Source organism: Styela clava, chromosome 2, assembly GCF_964204865.1.
Source record: "Styela clava chromosome 2, kaStyClav1.hap1.2, whole genome shotgun sequence".
In the NCBI taxonomy this organism is placed as follows: domain Eukaryota; kingdom Metazoa; phylum Chordata; class Ascidiacea; order Stolidobranchia; family Styelidae; genus Styela; species Styela clava.
This window is the reverse complement of record NC_135251.1, coordinates 6,976,353-7,002,573: the sequence shown is the minus strand read 5'-3', so window position 1 is coordinate 7,002,573 and position 26,221 is coordinate 6,976,353. Positions and strand designations below refer to the sequence as shown.

Sequence of the window (26,221 nt, the reverse complement as noted above, 5' to 3'; positions counted from 1 at the left end):
CGGGTATTCAAGCACCGGCCCTTATTTATTTTTATGTTCTGTTCACACGGGCGGCTATTCAAACGGGCCCTTAATAAAGATCGGACGGTAAAACGAGCATAATTATAAGCTACTGTACGAAGAAAATAATGAACTTGCATATTCGTTTTCTGTGTTTAAAGGCAGGCTATTCAATTTTTCTAATCAATTCAGGCTTTTCAATATTTCCATCGATATTTCCAACGCAAATTCATATCATTAAAAACTATAGTAGTAGTTTCAGCCGGCACGAGTGGGCCGGTTCAAATTCTTCTGTGGGCCAGACCCGTCCGCGAACCGTAATTTGCCCACACCTGGGCAGGGTCCATGCAATGGCCTTCCAACGCACGTAATTGGACCACTTCTCATTCTTACCACTGGAATAGTCGATAGATTAACATATTCACACTAAAAAGCGTAAGAGCCATTGACGACGTTGGACAAGTAGTTTCAGGCGTTCGCGACAGACACTTGAAAATTTCTTCAAGAATTTGGGTTGGCCTCTCTCCCCACTTGGCACGGATAATTAGGAAAAGTGCTGGCGAGGTTTGGAAGTGTTTCACAATTTTTGAAGGTGACTTAGTTATAATTGTTTACGATGAATGAATGATACAGTGGAAATTTTAGTTCTGAGAAACTGTGCGCATGTGAAGTAAACTTGGAATTTCAAGCGATATTGTAGATTTTGAAGTTGTACTAGGTGTGGTACCTAAAGAGTTATTATTTATTTATATTAGACAAGGAAGTCAGTCAGTCAGTAGTTTACTTTTTCCACATACCGGAAATACGAAAGTCAAAAAACAGTGGGTTAAAATAAAAATAATTTATTTCAGCGTGAAAGGAGACGCAATAAACAAGTAATGGTTATCGAGCAAAAGAAGTTGACTTTTGTTTAAGAATTTAGAGCTCATCAAACTTTCCCCGGGGCTCGTCTTGTGAATCTCGCTTGCAGTTTCTGGGAATCGCGACGAAAGTAATTGAATTATTTTCAACCATTTTCCAGGAACGACAACACCTTTCAATCTAACACAAGTACCTTTTGAACCGCATTTAAGTTTTCGTTCGCTTTCCCGATTCTGCAATCAGATTTATTTATTTTGCTCTTATCAATTATTTGATCGTCTTTTATGCTGATTATGGAGTAAAATAAACTTATATTATACTTATAATTATTAATATTATTATAGCGACTCGCCCAAAGATTAGCTTGATCACTAAATGTTGTAGGTAGCGCCAATCGGCAAATGACTAGCTCCATCTGAGTTGTCGCTCATTATTAACACGAATCTTATATGTAATGCTTCATCTTACAAAGTTCAGAATTCCTCCACAGTTAAAATATATATACACTTGTTGCCTGGTCTCAATCAGGTGATGAAATACATTCCTAAAGCATGAATCAAGTCTCTTGAATTAATTAGAACAGGGGTGTGCATCCTGGGGCCAAATGAGGCCCATTAGGGAAAAATTGTGCGTCCCGCGAAACAGTTTTTAATTTGGTGTAATAGGGTAACTGCGAGTATTTTCAATCCCGAATTTGTCACCAATGTCTATTTTTGTGCATGCAACTAGTAGAAGGGTTATGTAGGTGCGGCCCACGGTTTCACCAAGTTATTTGTATCTGACCTTCCTGAACACACCTCTGACATGGAATAGCCATCAACTCTGGTGCAAAAGCACTGAAGAAAGGTATTATTACTACATAACCCTTACTGATAGCAAACTGATTCTTTTGCATCAGATATAGTTAAAAGAATGCTTGAAATCTAAATTAAAGTCATGTAGAATTATCATTACTTCTGACGTCATATTCTAATCATTGAACCGTGCCTGAATGGAATCTGGACGTAAAACCGACAAGAAATGGCTCCCGATCATGGTAAGAAACCTATATTTAAAGTTAACAATTAATTCATACAAATTCCGGTACAGTTTTCTAGAGAAGTTCTATTTATTCCAAGTGAAAATGCTGAGTGAAACCAAATAACATAATCCATAAATTTCTCAATTACTTTTACGAGAATGAAAAAAGAGCACTGCATAAAGATTCGTTGTTAAATGGTTTGTTCGTCGCATATTACTCAAGTAGACTTGACCGGTTCTAGCAAAATTCGCCACAGGAAATTTCACTGTAGGAAATATCATGGGAAAATCACCGCCGGCGCATTTGCGAACGTCGGGTATATTTGGAATACGTATCTCGAAATAGACTATTGGTTCTTTATTACCCCCGTCAATGGTTTCCAAACCTTTTCGATGTTTTCTTTCATTAGTTATTTCAGATCTCGTTTTCTCCATCATTTGTCACTATGCATAACAACTCCGTTATTTTATCAATCTTTAGTGCGCCATCAGTTAGTGTTACGTGTGTGTTTGAACGGCTTGAATTGCTTATACAATGTCATTTATTATTACTTTAATAATAACTGAACAATATTATTAAGACTATTCGAATACAAAGTAATGTTTCTGTATCTACCCCCATAAACAATTAAATTCCTCCAGAAAACGAATTTCTCCCAGATTTGAAACGCTGCATTCAGTCATCTGTTCGCTTGTTATTCAGATATTCATCGTGATCGTCTGTCCGGATTTATCGTTCGCGGAAGCAGTAGAAGACACAAATGGTGAGTTGAATTATTAATAGATTAGTTTTTATGAAAGTTTTCGTGTTGAACAAACGCAACGTGGGCAACTTCCGGTTTCCGGGATTGGGCAAGTGTCAAAGCGCTGAACATGAAGGTATAATGAGCAAATATCCGCGTGGATCTGGTATAACTGCTGACGATATAGCTTCGTGCGAGACTCAAAATAAGCCAATAATTTGAATGTAGATTGATTTGGGAAATGGCACAAAATCTTCTTCAGTCTAAGCATAATTCATTAATGGCTCTTTTCACCCAAGGAATGATAAAACCTTCAAATGAGTGAATTTCCATGTCAAATGAGTGTCAATATAAATGTCTCGATAAACTGTGGCAATACCTGATCGATTTACTTGTCTTGGCCAACTTACTGACAATATTGTAGATTAGGAGTTCTCAAACTTATGGTGTTATGGAGCGCGTGAAGAGATCGACTATTATTTACGGAGCCCCACGACGAATTTATGAAAATAAAAACAAAAAAACACATTGTTACTGACTGATTATTGTTCCTATGTAAACTGAAATTACTTTGTTTAATGATTCAGAAGTATTTGCTGCTTTGTATTTAAAAATATTCAGTATTTTAAAAAGTAAACGAATAGCTCCCGGGGCCAGGACAGTTGACAATGTTGTTAGTGTGCCGGTAGAGGATGAATTAAAATTTTTTTAAAATTTAATTATCACAGTTTTGCACGCTAAAACATCACAGACAAATAATTGAAATTAGTCTGTGTAACTTCTGTTATTACAGTATTTTGTTAGTTAAATTTGCAAATCTTTAGAATTGTACCACCTGGAAAAGTTGCCGTCGTAGGTTTCCGCCAGTAGAGTTCAGGAATTTTAAATTCAAATACGAGAGTGCATATTATTATGTGTATAGTGTTTGAATAAAATTAAACTTGCTTCACTTTAATTTATAGTTTATACAATTTACAACATAAAACATGCAAGATGTGCCAAACTGTAAATGTTGCTCCGAGCACTCCAGCTTTTGAACTTTGTTGTCTGGTAGCTCAGCTTCCATTTTTATTCACTCGTAAATTAAATCATACTAAGGGAGATTTTAATGTGAACTGGGAGCATCGTCCAGAAAGATCAAATTTCGTAAAAATATAAACAATCCTCACAAGATGAAAAACAAAATGTCAAAGTAGTGACTCATTGTGACAGCATAACAAATGTGAGATAGATTGATTGTGACATACTGATGACCTAACAAAGAGAAACCACGGCTGTGTAAATATCATTTTCCACGTAATAAAGTAGGAACCTTACGCAACAATCGTCCATTTCTTTGATTGGCGGGAATGTTCTGTGGTAGCGAAAAGTACTTTAGAAAATCGTAAGTATTGGATTAGATAAAAGCGCTGATTGGTAACTTTTTAGCGAATGGCTCAAGTGCCCTTACGATTCTCTCAAAAGTGTGTACGACACCGCACGAAACGATGGCGATAGATCTTAATTAGAGTAAAAAAACTGCTAATTTTGAAAAAGACTTCAAGATACTGAGGGTGTTCATATCTCATTTTTATGCAACGTCTTTTATACTTAGCCATGTACCACAGCTATATAATAAGCTACTTTATTTTGGAAAGTTCGGAATTTTCTCGGTTTGACAATTGCCTACCCAATTTATTACACCCTGAGTGAGGCTCTCGATTTTATTTTTGGAAAAATTGAGAATTTGTTTAGGATCTTTTGTTCAAAGCCTGTGCTACTAATGCACTAATGCAAAAATGTGAAATTTGGGAAAATATGATTTGGAATTTGGATTTCCAGCGAAATCTGCATTCCGAATCCTAACTGAACAAATTACTAATTTTCCTATTTTAAGCGTTGACTTCGGTGTTTTATTTTTGGCGGAGGCTTTGTACAAAAAATTCATAATTTTTTTACTTCCAAACATTTAGTCGAAGATTGGATGTTTCGCTAGATTACTGTCACTTATTTCAGAAATTTTCTGTTGCCTCTATGGTTGCCTCGTTTTTTTGTGTGATGACGTTATAGAAAAATGCGCTCTTTAGTTCAGTGTTCTCGTTTGTAGCAAGGATAACTCGCTCTCTTTTTATTCTGGAATTCAAAGTTGCCCATCAGATTTGAAAAGTCATTTACCAACTTATTCGGGTACTCCCGAAGTATGTGAACCAAGAAGGCAGACAACGGAACGTAGAATGTGTAGCAGGTTAGAGTTAGGCCAACATTTTATTCCAATTTTCTTATTTCAGTGCTATTACGAGTTTGGGGACCAAGTGACTCCCGTAGTATTTGTACCAGAAAAGATCGCCTAACCTTAACCAGGTACACATACTACGTTTGGTGCCCGTCATCTTGGTTCACATACTTGGGGAGTATCTTTTTTGGTCTCCTGGTGTCATTTTAGAAGTGTTGAATTGAAAATCTTAGGCACTAAACTCGTGGTAAAACCCAAACACCCGACTTCAGTATCCAACTCATGGCCGAGGGCGTGTAAAACTTTACTGCTGCACAGGGCGAGTTTGTGAAATGCCGGTTGTACTTTCTTTTTCGTCATTTTGTTTCAAAAGTTCCAGGCATATCCCATTTCTCTACGGACTACTAACTAGCTTAGACCAGTCGGTTGTATTTTTTGCTGGGCCGTTTTTTATCAGAACAGATATTAAAACTCTTTCAAAAACATAATGGCAGCTGAAATGATTGGTTTGTTTTCCAAAATTTCTTGGAAATATAATAGATTATTAGTAACATTCGACCAGTTCTATGGTGTTTAAAAAACTTAAATCCGATTACAAACAGTTTAAAATCGGCACTTATTCTGAATCCCAACTCCGCGAATGACATAAATTTAAACTCCGATTACGGCTCCCAATTTGAGCAGATCTGCAATATCAAGCACGGTCTCAATATCGATAAGAACTTGGCAACATGCTTTGTTCTAATTTCTAAGTAACCAATGCTAAAAGCCCAAGAGAATAAAAACTTTATATTTAAGTTCATCCGCGGTGTGACATTCCATTCCAAGCCCCGACTTCAAATTTGGCTCTTACTTACAATTACTTACTTACAATTTTGTTTTATTCCTGTTGTCACCAAAGTCAAAAATCTCTTGACTCTTGGCATCGTGTTGCGTCGGCATCAAAGGTTGCACAATGTACATTCTTTACTTGCCAATCAGCAATAATGTGATTGTTACGTCCGTTCATCACTCACAAGACGGTGCTCGGAGGCGTCATCCGTTTCTCTAGCGTGTTCTGGGTATCCAGATCGCCTTGACTTATTTTGCCGAAAACTTCTTTTATCATTGTTTCATTTATCTAATACTGTTAGAAATCATGGGTGTCGCTGCTCGATAATGGTGTCTCGCGCCTCCATTCATCCTGAATGACCATTTTTCATCTTTTAGGTATTGCTTATTCATAAAGTGTACTTTAGTATGGTGGGAAAATAAATTACTGATTACTGATTGTTAAGTTACTGGCGCTTACAACTCACTTGTTCATATTTAAAGCAGTGGTTCTCAATCTTTTTCAGTTTGCGGAATAGTAAAATTTCGAAACTAATTTCTCGGACTGGTGAACCTTCAAAATCATACAAAAAATAATAAAACGAATATAATTACAACAAGGAAATGCAATTCAAAAGCACACAATTCAATTTAATAATAATTTATTTTATCGAAATACCCAGGCATTCAGGGCTTGAAAAAGGCGCAGAAGCTCTGATCAAGTTTGATTTACGCATCAATAGAAGTTATAACTCACAAAAAAAAAAAAGGGAAGGCCACCAATGCTTTGTATTGTGCAATGGAGATATAATATTAGAATATATTGCGCGGACCGGTAGGAAGGTTGTCGTGTATCAGTGGTTGAGATCCACTGCTCTAGAGGTACCATTCAATTTCAAAATATCCAAGCATATGACTCTCTTAGTAAAAGTAAAAATCATCAGGAACTGTCGTTAAATCTCGGTTTTTGCGACTATATTTTGGCTGTAATTCGCCGAGCAGCTACCCAGCCAGCTACAATTTCCACTCAAAATGACACAATTTGAGTAGAATGATTCTTTACTTCCCGATCACAGGAATATTCTTTTGTTTGAGAACCTAATTCACTTGAGGCAATGCCAGAGGGATATATAAAATATACCATGGTGTCCATAAATCCCTTTACAATTTCAATTTTGTTGCGAATTCAGTTTTCAATATATCTTGATCATGTTTGTTGTTTTTTAATCAGTATTTTTGTAAGTGTTTTCTTTTAATTCAAGACGTCTGTGGGGCAAAAACAATGTATGGTATCGATAAATCCCTTTGCAATTTTAAAAAATTTTAAGACTTCATAGACACTCTATATATATATACAGTGGTGGGATTCAAATTTTTTGTCGGCCGGTTCCATCACAAAAGTCATAATTTTCAGCCGGTTCTTTTACAAAAAGTTATATTTCTTAGGCAAATAAACCAGTAATTCTAACCGGTTCGCTGATCTCATAAAATTCCGTGAGACGGTTCTATAGAACCGGTGCGAACCGGCTAAAACTCAGTACTGTATATATATATATATATATATATATAAAGTCGGTTAATCTTTAGAGTGCCATCTGCTGTTCAAGACCTTGTTTTGTAGAAATGAAAACACTCTAAAATGAAATAAATAAATAGTGAACTCATCAAAGTATCTAACTCGAACTGATCTATAATTCTGTTTTCAGTTCTGGGCGACTTCATCTACATTCCTGGAATGAGAATGTGTAAGTATTATGATCATAAATAATTGCAATATTAAAATTAATTTCATCTTTACAACAAGAGAGCTATGCTCAAATATATGAAAACGTAGCGCCACCTAATGGCAATAATTTTGATGACGTCATAGCAAAAAAAAAAGTAATAGTTTTCTCAAGAAAATTTTTATTTTTAACCACTTAAAATTTCAAAGCAATTGGTCCAGTAATCAAAGAGAAGAGCGATTTCTTCAAAACGTGTCAAAGAACAACAAGAACAACATAATTACAAAACGATCGTTATGTCCACTAAACGTGTCCAATAAATATATGATAGTCCCTTTTTAAATAACATCATTTTCGAGTTACAAATCCGTAGTTTGTCTGTAGTTCAAATAAACAAATGAATTTATGCAGTCTCTTGGTGTAACTACACCACAAAACGTCTTTTGTGCAAATATATGACATCATTTTAGCTCATAATTGAATGTGGATGAATTAAAAGTTTTCAAAATATTCGCTTTACGTTTTCATATTGAAGAAAACTAGAAAAATAGATGGTACATGCGAAAATTGTAGTTCATTTTGATTTCATTTCATTCGAGAGATTATTGAAACAAAACATCAAATATTTTGGTATCCTTCGAAAAAGGTTTACAACAAAAATTAACAAAACCGGCTTGAATTCCGTATTTTTAAAATAAAATCCTTTTTTTTTTAGCTGAATATAACTTCTGGTTGCAAACAAATGACGTGGAAGAGTGCGCCAAACATTGCGTAGACGAGACGAGAATCTATTGCAAAAGTTTCAGTTTTCGTAAGAGCAAACCAGGATGTGGAACGTACGAGAACGCACGGGAAGACGCGCCTCCTGGAAAGTACGGAACGCCGACTGCTCCCCTAACCGAAGCTGGCGTCTACCCGAATTGGGGATATTATGAACGAAAAACCTTGGAATATAAGATTTTAGAACACAAGGTAAGGTTCAATTATTACTTATCGATTTTAATCGGCAAGTATGTTGATAGGTATTTGTCTGTATGTCTGTATGTTTGTCTGTTAGATGCACGCGATATCTCACGAAAGCGAGATTGAATCTGCTCCAGATTTTGCATGTGCATTCATCTTATCTCGGACCAGAAGCCCATTGATTTTGGGCGAATTATGTCGTATAATTAGCGAGTTATCAATCGATTATTGATATAGTGATCTAGATTTTTGTAAAGCGAGAGAATTTTGAGACCCGCCGAGTGTGTGTGTGTGATGCGCAGTGCGCAAGTTACAAGAGTGGATGAATCGAAACTGCAGTTTCTGTTTTGGGGGATCCCCTAACTATCGATCGATAAGTCTTCGGTTTCCAACCGATATTCTCGTTTTTTTGTTTGATCATATATTATGCGGCGCTCCAGTAGTGTTTGTACCAATATGGAGATAACTAATTTTGTTCGCTTACTCTACATCAAGTTGTGTAAAGGGACTGAAACCTATGGGCAGGGGGTATATTCACTTGGCTAACACAGACAGTCCCCGAAATAGTAATAAAATTGAAATAAGAAAAATAATAAAATTATGGTTGAACCCTAACCTGGTACACACCCTACGGGGATACCCATTATGCTCGATGTAGTGTATCTTGGAAAATTAAATATGGTAGCCAAAATGCTCTACTCTACTGATGAGGGTATTCAGTTAGCGATCGGGACCGTATAACCGTCCAAAACCTATTTTCACAAACTTGTTTGATACACCGCTCAGCAAGTTTGAATTCCATGTAGGAGTAACTATGTGCGAGAAGATTGTCGTACTCTTCAACGCCGCAGGTTATGGGTCAGTTAGCCTACGCTTCCGCCATCTCCAGGTCAGTTACGGCTTTCCCCACCCTTTGAAACAATTACCTCTCGCAGCTATTTTCTCACTTGACCTGAACTAGTAAGCCGACAGTAGCCCGCAGTGTGTTATATGATTAAGCCCTTCTTGCCTGGGATAAATATAAAAATCTTGGTACTCCATTCCACTCAAGCGTAGCATTTGAAATACCATTCAAGCGATTCTTTATTGACACCTAGCGGTCACAATATTTTGCTGTTTTTTATGTACAGATGCATCGTATACAAAATCTTACAGAAATTAGCGTTGATGAAGCGACCGAGGTACTTTCTGATTTTGGTAACTCGTTGAACTCTGAACCGGAAGACGATGGGAGTGGAAAAGAATTTCCGGTATCACCTGGAGAGTTGGATCTCATGAGTCAAATGATGGAGGTAGGTTGGTAACCGGGAGTGAAGCCATCGTCTATCGCGTGATTCAGCATCTTATAGGCCTTCGTTTCCCACGAGATGGACATTTTCTTAAGTCGCATATGATACCATGAAATAAAATTAGATTTTGGGTCCGTAAAAGAATTTCATATTACTCAAAATCTGCGTATAAAAACATTAAATACTATTCTTGGATACGCAAAAAAACAATCATTGGGTTCGGGTAACTGAATCATCTTGGCTCCAAATAGAAAAATAATCTCGAATGTTGAATTCAGATAACCAGAAGATCGATACCAAAATGTTGGGCCCGCAGAAACAAAAATGGGTCCAAAAACAGACTTAGATTTCACAGCTGCATATAAATTTCGCTTCGAAATTTTTAGCGACTTCACCTAAAGGCATTGCTGTGTCTTAGAGTATGTGAGCCGAACAATACAATACTGCCAAGTTTTGTTACTTATCGATCTTTGGATCGGTAGGGATGTTGATAGGTATTTGTCTGTTTGTCTGTTAGATGCACGCAATATCTCACGAAGACGTGGTTGAACCCAAATTTTGCATGTGCATTCATCATATCTCGGACCAGAAACCCATTGATTTTGGATGAATTATGTCGTATAATTAGCGAGTTATTATTAATTAGTGATGGAACACGCGGTGTCACTATAGAGTCATGAACCGAAACCGCAATTTCGATCTATAAGTCTTCGGTCTCCGACCGATATTCTCGTTTAATTCTCAATTACGCAGCGCCATACTTAGCTATTTTCAAAAAACCCGTTTACAGCTTGTAGTGAATCTGAATCCGATAGTCAATGCAACCGCAGAAATCAGTGAAAACTTCGCCAAAGTTCTTGTCAACGTCAGTGATTCAATGATGAAACCGACGCACAAGCAATCATGGAAATCCTTGCAAAGAGTGAGTAATACATTTCTAATCCAGGATAATTTATTACTTATCGATCTTAAGATCGGTAAGTATGTTGATAGGTATTTCTCTGTCTGTATGTTAGATGAACGCGATATCTCAAGAAAGCAAGATTGAATCTGCTCCAAAGTTTGCATGTGAATTCATCATATTTCGGACCAGAAGCCTATTGATTTTGGATAAAATATGTCGTATGATTAGCGGGTTATTAATTAATCAGTGTTTGGGCACGTGGTGTCACTATAGAGTCATGAAATAAAAACCGCAGATTAGATCGATAAGTCCTCGGTCTCCGACCGATATTCTCGTTTATTGTTCTTTAATAAGACACACTGAAATACCAATGCGACATGAGCATCACGGCATCACTTCAGACACTTTCTAAGGTCGTGGATACTCGAAAGCACATTGATTATTCATTGATAATTCGGATAATTTTGAATAATTTTGTACTTTGCTAGTATATACTTTACTTAAATACGATTGTAACAAGAGCAGTACGTCATACACTATCTTGTCCTCTCGACTTGAAAACTTAGCAATCTGTCTATGACTATGTCATCCGCACTTGAGAAGCAATGAAATGAATTTCTAACAAAACACGTATAGTGTAACACTTCTTGTTGTGAAATTATTCCATTTCCTGGTCATTTCTAAAGCTCAATGTATCTTCATGTATCATATCGAGTTTCTATTCTATTTCGAATTCTTCATATCGAATCGCGCTATTCCTCTGACAGCTCTAACTGAACTAACTCAAGCTTGACGTGCCATATTACGACAAGTATTTAAAAGGTTCACTCCAGTGGTTTTCACAAATTCCCTCCAAGTTTAAATCTGCTAAATTCGCCGTAATTAGTTTGATATATAAAAGAAGTAAATCAAACATAATGATACCCCATGAACAAAAAATTTAGCAAGGGCCTACTTCATTAGTTATTGGTGATGCCGAACGAAAAAGATTCCAATGCTCCCACAATAGTACGTCTCAGTTTATTTGAATTCGCTCGTCTATAGCCATGTTATTAAGGATATATAAAAAAATGCATAAGGACTTGCTGTTTATAAAAAGGGAATAATGTTCCATTGAAGTAACCAAAACAAAATTATAACGAAAGTTAACATACGTCGGTCACATTAGATACCTATTTTTGATCTTTGACTCATGGAATGATAACAAAATCGATGTATAAGGAACAATTCTCCCGAATCCGTGACGTCATAATAGATTGACTGATAAACACGTTTCCGACTGTTCTAAAACAATAAAGCAATAAATTTTAATTTTATAAATCCTCGCATAGTTAGTTGTATTATATAATTTCATATTTCATTTTACAAGGACCCAAATGTCACCGGAATCGCTGGTATAGTGACGTCATCTGAAGTGGTCACACGTGACGTCAGCGAGAGACTTTTATTTTACGACAATTCAACTTCAATAGTAGCGGAATCCGAAAACATAGGTAGGAGTTTTGTATATTCGGCAACCGATAACAATTTTTTTTACGTCATGATATCGAATATATTAATACTCTGCTAATGTACCAGGACATTTTTGGACTTATGAATCGTTTTACTAAGCTGATGTTGTTCATTATGCTGCTATTGTCGTGATTTCTGTGTTTTATTTCTGAAAAGGATTATCGCTTTCTCATTAGATACTGAACCAATCACGTTCACGAAGCCTATTTTATATTTTTCCTACCTTTCCGTACATTATGGGTCCGTTGTTCTGAAACAATTATAAAAATAAATGCACCACTTTATGGAATTTCGAAAATTAGTTTTGAGTACCATATCGTGAACGAACCGTGGGGAAGTACTCATAAAATCAATATTCACCTCATGTACATATATTTCTGCCCTTCAATTATTAAAGTACATGTGTTAAAATATAGTCGCAAGTTAACACGACGTGCTAGGCGCAGTGAATCAGCTGACATTGTGAAAAAGAGATTTTCAAATTTTTGTTTACAATCGTAAACCACTACACTAGATGATTGAGAACATGAAACTGAAATTATTTTTAGGAATGTGGATGGACATTGTCGAATTTCCTGTAATCAATCCAGCAATTTCGAAGGCTTTGTTGATGGCATCTCTCAAAAAAACTGAAACAAAAACGGACAAAAAAGGAGACGAAGAATCCGACAAGGGGACGTTTGGAATCGACACAGATACTATGTATATCTTTCCGTCGAAAACAACCCAAAAGAAAAGTGTTGAAGGGCGAGTCGTAACTACTGGTGAGAAAGTACTCGTTTAATATTTGGTTTCAGAATGCCCTTGTAAACAAGACTCATTGTGGAAACTTATATTATCTCTTTCATCCTCATATTATCTTGACACTAAAAATGACTGTAATAATTTTCTTTCTCTCAACTTACCCATCTGCCATCACTCATAACGAAATATACACGAAACGATATGAATAACGCTTACATAAAAGTCCAGAGATACTAACAAAACATAAAATAGGAAGAAAATTACTGCTAAAACCAGTGTTAATACATATAAGAAAATACTGACGCCGGCTATCCCCAGTTTTTGCTCCAATGGTTCATCTTACCTGGGTAACCGGATTTTTTTTCAGAAAAGAATCTTTAAAATCATTGTAACCATAACAGATTCATTAGGAGGCATAGGTATTACTATACAACAATTGTTGACGTCTTTCGCTACAAGGCCCTGTGCGGGGTGGGAGCCACTGATATCTGACGATATGCATATTGAAACATGCTTCGATTCTCTTTTTTATGTTTTAGTTTCGCCACAACAAAGAGATGACGTACTCGCTGGTGATATCATCATGGTTCCAAGGAGTGCATTACGGAACAGATCAGTTGTGACGCATGTCAGATACAAAGGCTTAAGTGACGTCATACCATCACGTGATGCTGACGTGTAAGCTATTTATCACAGATGATCTTATTTTTTATATAGAATTAATTTCGCCGTGCATTAGCAGTGAAAAAATCCATTATCCATGGACTAATGTCAAAGGCAGGTGACAGATTTCGGTTTGGAACGATGCCCGTTTGTTGTTAAACTGAAACTGCAATCATATTCAAAGGGCCAGATCAAACTAGCTTCTTTTGATATATTTCACTCATACGAAATTGAATATTTGCTAGCCACCTGATCAAAAGTGTTCTATCCAAAAAGTAGCACTCCTATCAGGAGTCACCAGGAATCCCTAAATTCAAAGAGCATTTGAGTCTACGCTATGGCCGTATTATTGCCTATATATTATTTGCTTATCTATTATATTTTGTCTTTACAATATATATTGAACTTGTATTATTTTTAATTTAGAAAATATCCCAGAAAAGGAACAACGCACCGTGTGAATAGCGCTGTACTGACCACTAGTGTTCATCCCAAACCGGCAAAGCACGTTTTCAAAGACGATCCCGTAGTTATTATTTTCACCCAAGGCGGAGAAAATGGGGAGGATCTGGCGGTTACAGAAAGCACGACATCCCCGGAAAATGCTGATAATTCTTCGGGCTCACCAATTGAAGGAACGACCGCACCTAATACGATAGAAGAGTCTCTGCATTGTGTATATTGGGAAGAAGGGTAAATAGTAGTTTTTGTCTATATAGAGTTATGTGTTAATTGGGAAGATGAATAAAGCAACTGTTCTTTATTGGACACAACATGAACTTATGGATAGTTTTGTAATTTTGTTGTTGTTGTTGGTATCTTTAATGTTCTTTTTTATGTTGTCCTTGTTGTGAAAGGATCGTCTTTTTTTCAATTACCTCAACCAATTTCTTTGGAATTTTTAGTTATTATTAATTGTTGTTGTCGTTACCTTTGTTTATTTCTAAAGTTTCTGTGGGGTCTAAAATTCGCTCTTTGTGTTTGATGAGGTCATCAAAATTAAAAATGACCTTCTCTATTTATTGTGTTTGCGTTCGTTGCGATATGGTGTCCATTCCAAATCCAGAAGCCTATAGTACCAGTACTGCGAAAGATTGGATACCTGTAATACTTTGTTTTGGTATTTGTGTCCATATATTTTAGCATTGCCTTTTTATTACAAAAAAACTTAAATACAGACACCAGTAAATACTTTTAGTCAATACTGGCTATTTTAGTCAATACTGGCATCTGCTAAATTATTGAATAAAAATTAAGCATTGAAATTTTTAACATCTGCTTTTTTAATTTCAGAGATGGTTCGTCACCTGGTGGCTGGTCGAAAGAAGGATGCGAGCTAGAATTGACGAATGAAACTCATACCATCTGTAAATGCGTTCATTTGACTAGCTTTGCGGTTCTTCTGAAGGTGAATAACAGAGCTTGTTTGTGTTGGACGATTTTTTACCACATTCCCATCACATCAGATTCTTTGCAATTCAAGAGTCCTATAAACTGTTTGTCTGAGGAAGTCTGATTTTAATCAGGCGAAACATTACAGAAATACCGTTGTCACAGTGTGCAGCAGGACTGTTGAATTGCATCGCATGGTCATGTTCATTCCTGCTACAGCATTTGCAATATACGCGTACGGATTCACCAGCGCTAAGGCATTGGGGAAGAATTGGGAGTAAGTCTCGCGTAACCTCTACTGATAGTTACTTCTCAAGCATATGTTGATAAAATATAGACGAAATATAAAACGAGAATATCGGTCGGAGACCGAAGACTTATCAATCGAAAGTTAGGGGATCCCCAAAACAGCGCTCTTACTCCATAGTGACACATTGTGTCCAATCACTAATTAATTAATAACTCGCTAATTATACGACATAATTCGCCCAAAATTAACTTGCTTTCGTGTGATATCGCGTGTATCTAACAGACAAACAGACATACAGACAGACAGACAAATACCTACCAACATACTTACCGATTACAATCGATAAGTAACAATGCTTTATAGTCTTTTCAACTCGTGATCTATTTTACTTCGTCTCACTCAATATCATTCGAATAGGAATTTGTGTTCATTTAAAAATGGAAGATTGAGATTGAAATTGATTTATTTATGATATAATGATATAGCAACGAATGGAAGCTTTGATAGTCATTTGAATTAACTAGATTCATTCCGTTCAGATGGTTGATACCAGTGTGGAAGACGATTCCTATCTTTTACATAACTTAGCGTTGAGCTGGATTTCATACATTGGATGTGCTCTGTCTCTAGGAGGAGTCCTAGTCATGTGTGGAGCTTTCATCATGTTGAAGTATGATTTTACATTCGGGAGTTTTTATTATTATTTATATAATTATTCTAAACCAATATTTTAAATATCCGGCTTAAAAGTCTTCGGCGAACCTTCATTGAAAAGCATAAATCCTTTTTTAGATCCAGGAAACCCATTTTCTGTAAATGGAACATATCGAACACTCTAATTATACATATTATAAAACATAATTTGCTGTCCTGGGCATTGAATTTATAGTTAACTTCTCCCTTTTTTAAATGTTTACATGTGACTTCAAAATCAGTTAGGAACGTATTGTACAATTCTAAATCAAAATTCCTTCATTTAACGATGCCATTCAAAATCAGTGTCTAGGGTGAGAATCTGATAAGATAGATTTAGATAGTTGGGCACAAAATGGACCTGGACCTATCGTTTTGTTATTATTATTCTGCTATTTTTGAGCATTCTTCTTCATTTTGTTGTTGTTATTAGAAGAAACACTTTTTTCTTTAGCTACTGGGCCAATTGGTTGAAGTTTTTAGTGGTTTGGATTAACATTAGAAGGCTAACATTTTAATTTATTTTCAAAATTTCTATGGGCTTTATGAAATTTGTGTGATGACGTCATCAAAATGAAAAACTCCACACACTCTGACGGTTTCACGATCCAATCCGCATATCAAAGATCCGTTGGCCAGACTATCGCTGTAAAGGATTTATTACCGTTTCGTTTTGGCTTTCGTGTCCCTATATATTAGAACAATGCTCTCTTGTTCTATCTATATTACTTTACTTTGGGGTCATTTAAAATTATTGAACTTTATGTTTGTTATCTCTACATTTACGCTGCCGCTGCTCGATAATCAGTCTTGGTGTCTCGCGCCTTCCTTTACCCTGTGGTACCATTTTACTTTTTTTGGGCTCACCGGAAGTATGTGTACCAAGATGGCGCACAACCGGAAAACTAACCTGGTACACATATTATGTTCAGGTTGTGCGCCATCTTGTTACACATACTCCGGAGCACCCTTTTTGTATAGTTTGTTCACAATAGGTACTTTAGTATGATGGAAAAATGAATTACTGATTACTGATGATCACATCATATACAAAACATCGTTTCAGATTTCACACAGAGAACATGAAGATTCATTTTAATCTTGGAGTTGCAGTAGGTGCAGCTGATCTAGTGTTTATGTTTGAAGAACTTGCACAAGGGCAACAATACAGCTGTATATTAGTTACAGTGTTGCTGTATTACTTCAATATGGCAGTTTTGTCTTGGATGCTGATTGAAGGTAATAGTATGGCTAAGGAGAAATGGTTTACGTTTAACAGAATGCTAAAATATACTTTGGAATGATTTTTAGATAATCGTGATAGAAATAAAACTGAGCAATTTAATAATATCAAAAACTTTTATAGTTTTGAACGTTACGGAGTGGTAACCGGACCTGATTGTAGCCAGTTCCGTTACTTGTTGTAATCAGATGTGAACATGAGTAAGTCTTATAAACAAAGGAGCGATACTCAAAAATACAGACATAAAGGTCGCGTAATATTGCCTTTGCAGAACACCCTTAGTTTAGTAAATACTTGATGGATTGACTGGCATCAGTAAAGTGTTCCCATATGTCACAGAGGAGAGTATTTAGATGAATTAAATTAAAAAACAATGTTTTGGGAAGAATATCGGTTAATTTGGAAGAATCATTATAGCCTATTTAAAATAATTTTTTTTTTCAGGCTTGTTTCTTTATTCCCAAGTTGTTGTTGTATTCGTCTCCGCTCGACGTTGGGTGAAGTATTATGTATTTGCTGGTTGGGGAATCCCCGCTATTGTCATGGGGATTTCCATGGGAATTTTGAACGTACAGCTGGGAACAAATAAGATGTAAGTATCAAATTCATTGAAAGATTGGATATTGACTGTATATCAAAGAAATTTACTAACACACCATATGCCAGACTGCACTGCACCTAAGTTCAAAAGTAAGAACTAAAATGTACGATCTCTTTTGGACATTGGTTTCATCACGTTGTCATGTTGTCTGCCCTTTCAAAATGCGCGAGATTTGAAACTACGTTTTTTTTTAAAAACTTATACTTTCTTGCAGCTGCTGGTTATCACCATCTGACAATTCTATTTGGGCATTTGCTGCGCCTGCAATACTTGTGATCTTTATCAATTTTGTTATCCTGGTCTCTGTTGTTCGAGTCATTGTGGGAATCCAACCTGACCAAACTAATAATGTCAGAATCAGCAAAGTCAAGTGAGTAACAAGATGCATATGATGCTACAAGAGCAGTACTAGATAATAATGTTCTTTTATTGTGAAACAATTCAAATTTTTGAGATTCAAATTTTATGATACCCAGTTAAATACCAAGTGTTTTTTTTACAAATTTGTGAGTCCCTTGAAAAACGAGAATTTTTAAATCCTAAATAATCCTAGTTTAGAAACTTGAGTTTCAAAACTTTGTGAAATGATCTCAAATCTAAACAGGAGAGCCACGCTCAAATATATGGACACGTAGCGCCACCTAATGGCAATAATTTTGATGACGTCATAGCACACACAAAAAAATAATAGCCTTCTGAAGAAAATTTTTATCTTTAACCACTGAAAATTTCAAAGCAATTGGTTCAACAAGAACAAGAACAAAACATATTATAGAAACGATCGTTATGTCCACTTCGTGTCCAATAACGTTGATTGATTAAATAAACAAATATTTTTGAATGTTGAGATTTATGATAATTTCAATATTCAAATTTATTGTATTAATGACTCAAACGGGAAAATTTGAGGCTTTTTGTCATCTGATAAATAGGCTAATTTGACTACTATCATAGAACAAAAATAAATTTTCTGCGACATACTTTTGTAAATTGTTAATCTTGTTCCCCATTACATCCAGAAACGCGGTAAAAGGGAGTATCTTTCTGTCTCCACTTCTTGGTACGACGTGGTTATTTGGCCTCTTGTCTCTGAGCCATGATACTTTACTGTTCCAGTACCTTTTTGCGACGACGAACTCTCTCCAAGGATTCTTTTTATTTGTTTTCCACTGCTTATGTAATTCAGAGGTAAATATATTTTAAATTCGTTTTCATTATATTTCAATTATGTGTGAGGGGATTGCTGGACTCCCCGACGCCGTAGGGCAGGGGTCACCAAACTACGGCCCGCGGGCCGGATCCGGCCCGCTGCGTCATTTTATCCGGCCCGCAATAACACGTAAAAAATAGCGAAATTTTTTTCCAAGAGAAATTTTCCCGAGCATCGTCGTTCTTTTCCGCATCCGCTCAGAGACTTTTGTCACCCTGACATATTTTCAGTCGTGGTTGTAAACAATAATTCGTTTTTGCGATTTTGAATGCTATTCGTTAGTTTTTGGTTGGGTTTGGGAAATTTAAGTATGAATCAAATAAGTCAATCATCATTTGCCTCCTTAGGGATTGTAGTTTTAATAGTAGTAATGAAAAATTAGTGTAGAAATAGCTGTGACAAAATAGGCTAAAATTCTCTACCGGGTACGCAACGTTTCTGTGAAAGATGCACTCGTGGGGCGAAACTGTTTACGTTTCTTGTGCTGAAATTAATGCCGAATGTGCACGTCGCGCTAACAGTAACTGTAATCCCTCGCGTACTGCTCCAATTTCACAAGTCACACTAACTTTTGTACTGCCTAAATGCGGATATTCATGTAGGTATGTTACAAAAAAATTAAAGTTCATCCGATTTAAATAAAAACTGCGTCATTGGATAGATCTGAGTGAAAAGAAAAAACAATACCAAGTTTACGGAGATATCGGAATTTTAGAACCGCCCGACAGGCCAATTTTTTCCATAAAGATTCTATTACTTTTTTGATAAGAACTGTAATAAATATGAATGTACATATATATCAATCACTAACCTTTCGATTGCGTCACTATGGAATATTGAGACTATTTCAGGATTTTATTCTGGCAACGGTCTTGACACCGCCGAAAGATCGTGCAAATAAACGCTGGAGTTGTGCATGACAGTTTGACAGTGATTCATTGGGGGTAATAATTAACAATGTTCTGATAGTACAAACTTCATAAAAATTGGTAAGTATCAAGTTAGGAAAGAAATACACACGTCGACATAAATTTTATTGGTGCCCATGGACAATATCATTAGTTTGCACTACGTATAACTTGAGCGTAATTTTTAAAAGCTCCGAATGTTGGGGAATTTATAAAATCAAATACCAGATAATAGTTGTTTATTTTATCTAATTATGTCAATATTTCGTGGAATTCAAAGCTACAGCAGGCAGTCCGCAGTCGTTTTTTATGAGCAGTATTCCGACACGGCGTAACGGCACTTACGTACGTATGGTACGTAATGCGTACATTTTTTGGCGCGAAAAGGCGAATTTTGTAACATTCCTAATCCATGACTGCAACGTTTTGATAACAGCTAAACTCAGGATAGTTGTCTAGATATAGAAATCTTGTATATTTGTTCTCCTAGGATGTTCTCGATCTATATTCTGCGATATAGATAGAATTTAATATTCAAGTCTTCAGAAATGTAGAATACATATTGTTGAATAAATTGAATGAATTTCCCAACTTTTGTGAATTTATTGTATTACATTGACAAAAATATTTGTCCGGCCCGTTTCAACACAGTTTGAGTCATACCCGGCCCGCGGTCAAAAAAGTTTGGTGACCCCTGCCGTAGGGTGGTTCACGTTACCGCTGGTGGGTTACGGATTCCTCCACCATCGTAGTTTTCCATATGATTAAGCGGTCTCCCCGGGGATAAATATGTAAATCCTATTCTATCCTGTCCCTAACAAATATGTAGCAACACTCCAAACATTTTCGTCCAACAATGGAGAATATTTTTACTATCAAAATGCTAAAATGTATAAAATTTAAAAATTGGAACATGACAACATGTTGCTCTTAATTTTAAAAAATTGTTTTGGTGTATTGCGTATTCAACTGCCAATTTATTTTCTGAAGTAATCTGACTTCGAATTACTCTATCTGATATATAATTTTTGATACGATGGGCGATCATTTAATGAATGTTCGGTTTTGTATTGTTTTCGGGTACTACGAAGCATAGGTCATTTAATTTAGGAGCGGAAAATGGAGATAAAAAACCCATAATGTCATTATGAGGTAAAAGTCAATAACATTGAAATACGTCTACATATATTCGATATAACTCAGTTAACTAACTAAAGTACAAAGCGAAGAAACGTAATTCAGAAATTCAAAAATATGAATGATTAATCCTACGAGATGAATATTTTATTCTCAGTGCGATTAATTCTAATAATGTAATATGCTTCTAATTTTGATTAGGTGAGAGCTGATTTTGCTCGTCGTCACAATTTGAAGTCATCATCTCACGGGGGGAAATCCCCTCCCTGGTTTTCTGGTGTGTTCGGTCTGAATGTGGCTTCTGGACTACGGAAGTTCCGAGACAGCATAAGTTTTGACTTCGCTAGTTCTTCTCATCCAAGTTCAAACTCGGAACATTCTACTGGAGGGGAAGCTGTAAAGGAATCACCAAAGGTACGATATTGAATATGGCCGTTTAGCATCCAAAGTAGAAAATTGCTTTCTCGATTATTGAATATAAATTGGTTAAATAGTTCCGTACAAGATTGTAAATAGTTATGTAGTATTTTGAACTTTTAGCCATGCAATGCAGCTTGTAAACGCTATCTTTGATTGATACTACTCATAAAGATATTTTACAATTTCATTTTTGTTATGAAGTCAGTTCTCAATTAAGTTTCCGTTTTTCAATCAGTAATTGTTCAAGTACTTTTACTTCATTTAATACATCTGTGTGGACCAAAACAGTATATGGTATCGATAAATTCCCCTTGCAATTTTAAACATTTCTAAGACGTTATTGATACTTTATATATCGACCTCTATTGGGCCCTTTTTTAAATTGTCCTACTTTTAAAGCTTCTAATATTGACTTGGGTTGAACATGAAATTTCAAATATTCGATGACATCTATTAAGACTAATCCGCAGATGAGGACAAATTAATTTAGACTGTATTACTGTGTATTCAACAGAAACATATATCTGATGATTTTAAACTACTTATTTTTGTGTTTGGTATCAGGACTCGAAACGAAAACTTTCAACAATTCCTGACGCAGACGAAATCATTACCGAGTCAAAAATTCCACGACTAAAACGAACGAGGACAAGCAAATCATTGACTGCGCCGAATACAAATAAGAAGATCAGCAGTAAATTTACTAGAAGAGAGAAAACAAGTCTCGGGCACAATGAAAAGCAGAAAACTACTTCGGCTAAGGTCGATACAATTGGTTTGGAACAATTCACGACTGAAACATTCAAATCAGATCAGGTTGAAGACAATAATGGCACAGATAAGATAACGAGTGATGATTCTGATACAAATTCAATAACTCCTGATACAGAGGACAGCAAACAAGTCGGTAGGTTACTTATTACTCACAAATATTGCTGCGTTTTAGATAGATTGAAAGGATTATTCATTGATTTTTGAGAATGAGGATGATCAGATTATTCAATCTGATTACAATTATTATTCTTTCAAAGCTTGTAGTTATTAACTTGATTGATTCGTTAAAACACAGTACTTTTCATGGCTCAAGTTTTTATGGCTGAGTGGATTGAATAACATGACAAGCAGTAATTTTTCAAACCATGAAAGAATTTGTCAACTCATTCAAACTGTTTAGTAGTATATTCGTGCCACATGCTATATCAGACATAAAATCAAAACCATGTGTTATTAGCATATTTTATTTCTTACAAAAACTCACCAATTAGGTCATGTAATTTTGTAATAATATAATATTCAGGTTCGGTGTTCAAGAAAACTCATCTTCTTCCTCCAATCCTGGGAATGCCAGTCAAAAACGACACGATTCATATTACGAGAACAAATAAGATTTCACCAAGTCCAATGACAAGGCATCAGCAAGTAAGCATTAACTGACTATTAGATCTATGAATCGTTTTGTCAAATTGTTGTTGTTGTTAGTAATCTTATTGTTGTTGTGTTGTTGTGATACTTTTTTCATGAAGTATCGGACCAATTGTTTTGAAATTTTCAGTGGTTAAATATTGTGTTTTTCGCTTAAAGTCTATTATTATATTACCTGTGGGCTGTGCGGCTATTCTGCGGGCTCAGTATGATTCACTCTTTACTTTGAAGTTTTGTGTGATGACGTCTTCAAAATTCAAAACTGTCGGTCCAATCGTTTTAAAATTTTCAGTGTTTTTTTGTTGTTGTTAGTCGACAAATTTTTTTTTAGCTAGAAATGATTGGGCCTTCTTTAATTACTTCTAATTACTCTGCGATCCCTTGATATTTTGTGCTTCTGGAATATGTGCCATACATCTGTTTCATTGTTTTTGTCATATTTCTTTTTTGTTACCCTTTTTGTATATATATTTTTTCTTGTCTTTTTTTACTCCATATTGTTCTTGTTTTGCATGGTCTCCTATTATATGTCTTTTTACTTTTAAATTAACATTCTTACTCTTTATTCGTCAGATTTATTACTTTTTTATTTTGTAGCTTGCATTGGATTCAATGCTGCAACATGTGAGTGACCAGAAAGAAAATGAAAACGAAGCAATGAACTCGGAATATGTTGATCAGATACCAAAAGAATCAAACGCAATGAACGACTCTTTACCTAAATCTCCAACATTGGCATTCAGTGAAGAAAGTGAACAGACAAACGACAGTTGTCCGGAATCAGGAGACAATATAAAATCTTCTCCTGGCCATGTAAACGAGGTCGATACGAACAAAACGCAAACGGATCTCCAGATCGAAGATGTTTTAGATGAAGATGAGAAAGAAGCGTACAAGATACCAATGAGTTATGATTCTGGGTTGAATAGTATTGACAATGAATCTTTGCTGGAGGAAGAATACTATGCGGATGAATACATTGAAATGCCTTACGGCAGATTCAAAGTAGGCATACATGGATGTGATGTTGTAATATAGTTGTTCTTGTATTGTTATGTTCGTTACAACTTTTGTTTTATACCGCGATCAATGGCAATTTCGTTTTTAAGAGGTGTAAATTTGTGACATTACTACGAGTCCACCTTAACATATAAAGTTTTTCATCTGTCTACTTTATGTATGATCAAATTCGCTCTTCACTTTCTTGTAGTTTGAGTATAACAAATGTTAGTCCTTATGTGCTTAGTCTTGCAAGAAAAGATTAAAATTGCTATAAGCATATTACTATTATTACACTCAAGGTATATCAAAAGCAGTAACCAAAGGCCCAATAAATCTCATTTCAGACTAAATGGAATTGTCGACTGTTTAGCTCTTTCGTATGTTTTTTTAAAACTTGCATATTTGAAAAAAAAAATTATGGAATTTTTCAAAGGTTTCGCTGTTGTTTTGCGTTTTTATATTTGTTACCTATCTGAAGATTTTATTCTTAATTTTCTGTCTTGTTTTTTTCTTTATTGTTTGTACATTATCTGCATGTAGAAACTCACATTCCCACTTGTTTCTGAAGAAATTTGCTCAAAAAGCAAGTTACGAATACTCATTCGAATGTATAGAAGATTGATTTCTAAACAAAGTTACAGGCGAACACCAAAGTGCCAAGACTATAAAGAACTATGGTGCAGAATTCCGCGTTACTACATACAGATTGACGCAATGCTTGAAGTAGTTCATGCTAATATGATCGATAAATAGCTTTGAGGTCAATTCCACTTTACTGGAGTTCTTCGTAAAAAGATGGGTTTACAATTTGTTTGTCTTGTACACTGCCAGTAAACAGATAAAAGCTAAAATCCAACCCTATTTGATAACACAAAACTTCTTTGTAAGGACAAGTTGGGAAAAATCTTAAGTATTCAACCCAGGGTACCGAGTTTTCGAATTCCACAAATAAAATTTGACTTTTGTTAATCATTTAGAACCTGTTCTATACTAAATGCATCATTCGAATATTCGAATCTTTATTTTATAATTGTGATCCTTTTTATTTCTTTTTTTATTTTTGTTGTTCTGTTTTTCGGTATACTTTACTACTGTGGATATTAGGTTAGTTGTGTATTCATCGTTGTCAATACTGTTAGAAAATAATACTAACAATTTGTAGTAGTTTGATTAATAAGTTTCGTTCCCTAGAATGTTCCCAAAGTAACCCATGGGATTGAGAATGAAAAAATAGCTGAAGGTAACTAATTGGTGCTCCAGAAGTATGCGCACCAAGATGTCGCAGAAACTGAATTCTAATCGGTACACACATATTATGTCAGGTTGTGCGCCATATTGGTGCGCATACTTTTGGAGTTCTAAATATTTATTATACTCCCATTCAAGGCGATTTTGCGGTCTAAAATAGGATTGCATTCTTTAGTTCGATGTATTTTTTATTACCGTTTTTTTTTCTTTGATACGAGCCTAAGTTTACCTAAGATCTTAGTAGTTGTACGTGTCCTGAGATGTTAATAGAGCAAATAAAAAACAAATTGTAAAAGTATCTGCTGATTTTTATCTAGGCATAGCAATTAGTGTATGAATATGGTAAAATGCTATGCACAACAAACTGCAAGATATTTACATCAGATTTGAATTCAACAGAAAAATGCTAAATTAAATTTAAGACATTGCATTGTAAATATTAATTTAGGGGTATGGTAGGTTAACAAAGCAAGCTACAAGATATGTACATTAGTCTTGGGAAACTTAGAGAAAGATTCAACAGAAAAAGCTTAAACAAACTGAAAGACTTTATTGTTAAAACTACATTGGCTATGCAAGCAAATAAAATATAAAAAAGCATTTCCAGCAGAAAATCACTTGTACATTTGTTACTCATTTAATATAGCTTATGAAGCTGCATCAATCATTGTTAGTTATAATGTATGTCGTATATCAATAGTTGTAGTAATTTGTATTATATAAAAATAGCAAACAAAGTGAAACTTCAAAATTAAAGTGTTTTTTTAAAAAGACACAATAGAATGGCACAAAAAAAAAAAAGATTTACATTTAGCCAATTGTTTTCACCAAGTGATTAATAGTACAGCTTGATAAATCAAAGACTATACAAAATTCAAATGTTATTTAATATAATTTTTATATTCCAGAAATTATATTTCTCTAAAATTGGTCGATGTTCTTTCCCTATGTCATGAATTGCATTGAAATCCAATTGATTGGCCACTCAGCCGTATAATTTGCTACCAAAACCATGAAAATTCAGCAAGTTCAAATTATTGGATAACGGAATTTTCGCTAGCCAAGATTGAGTTAACGGTACTTGAGCAAACTATTTTTTGTTTTTGTGCTTTTCTTGGTAAAGAAATACAGAAAAAAAAATGCTTGAAAGCTTACACATCTGAACTATGTGGAAACTCAACCTAAGTTAACCAATCCAGAGAATATAGTTTATATCTAATTTATCGAAATAGTAGAATTTTGAAAACGGA

General features: G+C 35.3%; 1 protein-coding gene across 1 annotated transcript; it reads left to right on the top strand.

The window, feature by feature from the left end:
* Positions 1-1,757: 1,757 nt before the first annotated feature.
* LOC120331774 (uncharacterized) lies at positions 1,758-25,269 on the top strand. The gene is made up of 20 exons (XM_078110006.1): positions 1,758-1,897; positions 2,585-2,645; positions 7,353-7,391; positions 8,086-8,342; positions 9,464-9,625; positions 10,413-10,544; positions 11,896-12,019; positions 12,587-12,802; positions 13,322-13,460; positions 13,872-14,138; positions 14,739-14,853; positions 15,627-15,757; positions 16,847-17,019; positions 17,468-17,615; positions 17,839-17,994; positions 18,644-18,812; positions 21,081-21,293; positions 21,864-22,206; positions 22,597-22,718; positions 23,319-25,269. The coding sequence occupies exons 1-20, from the start codon at positions 1,853-1,855 to the stop codon at positions 23,757-23,759; spliced, it is 3,453 nt and encodes a 1,150-aa protein (XP_077966132.1). The 5' UTR covers positions 1,758-1,852; the 3' UTR covers positions 23,760-25,269.
* The last annotated feature ends 952 nt before the right edge of the window (positions 25,270-26,221 follow it).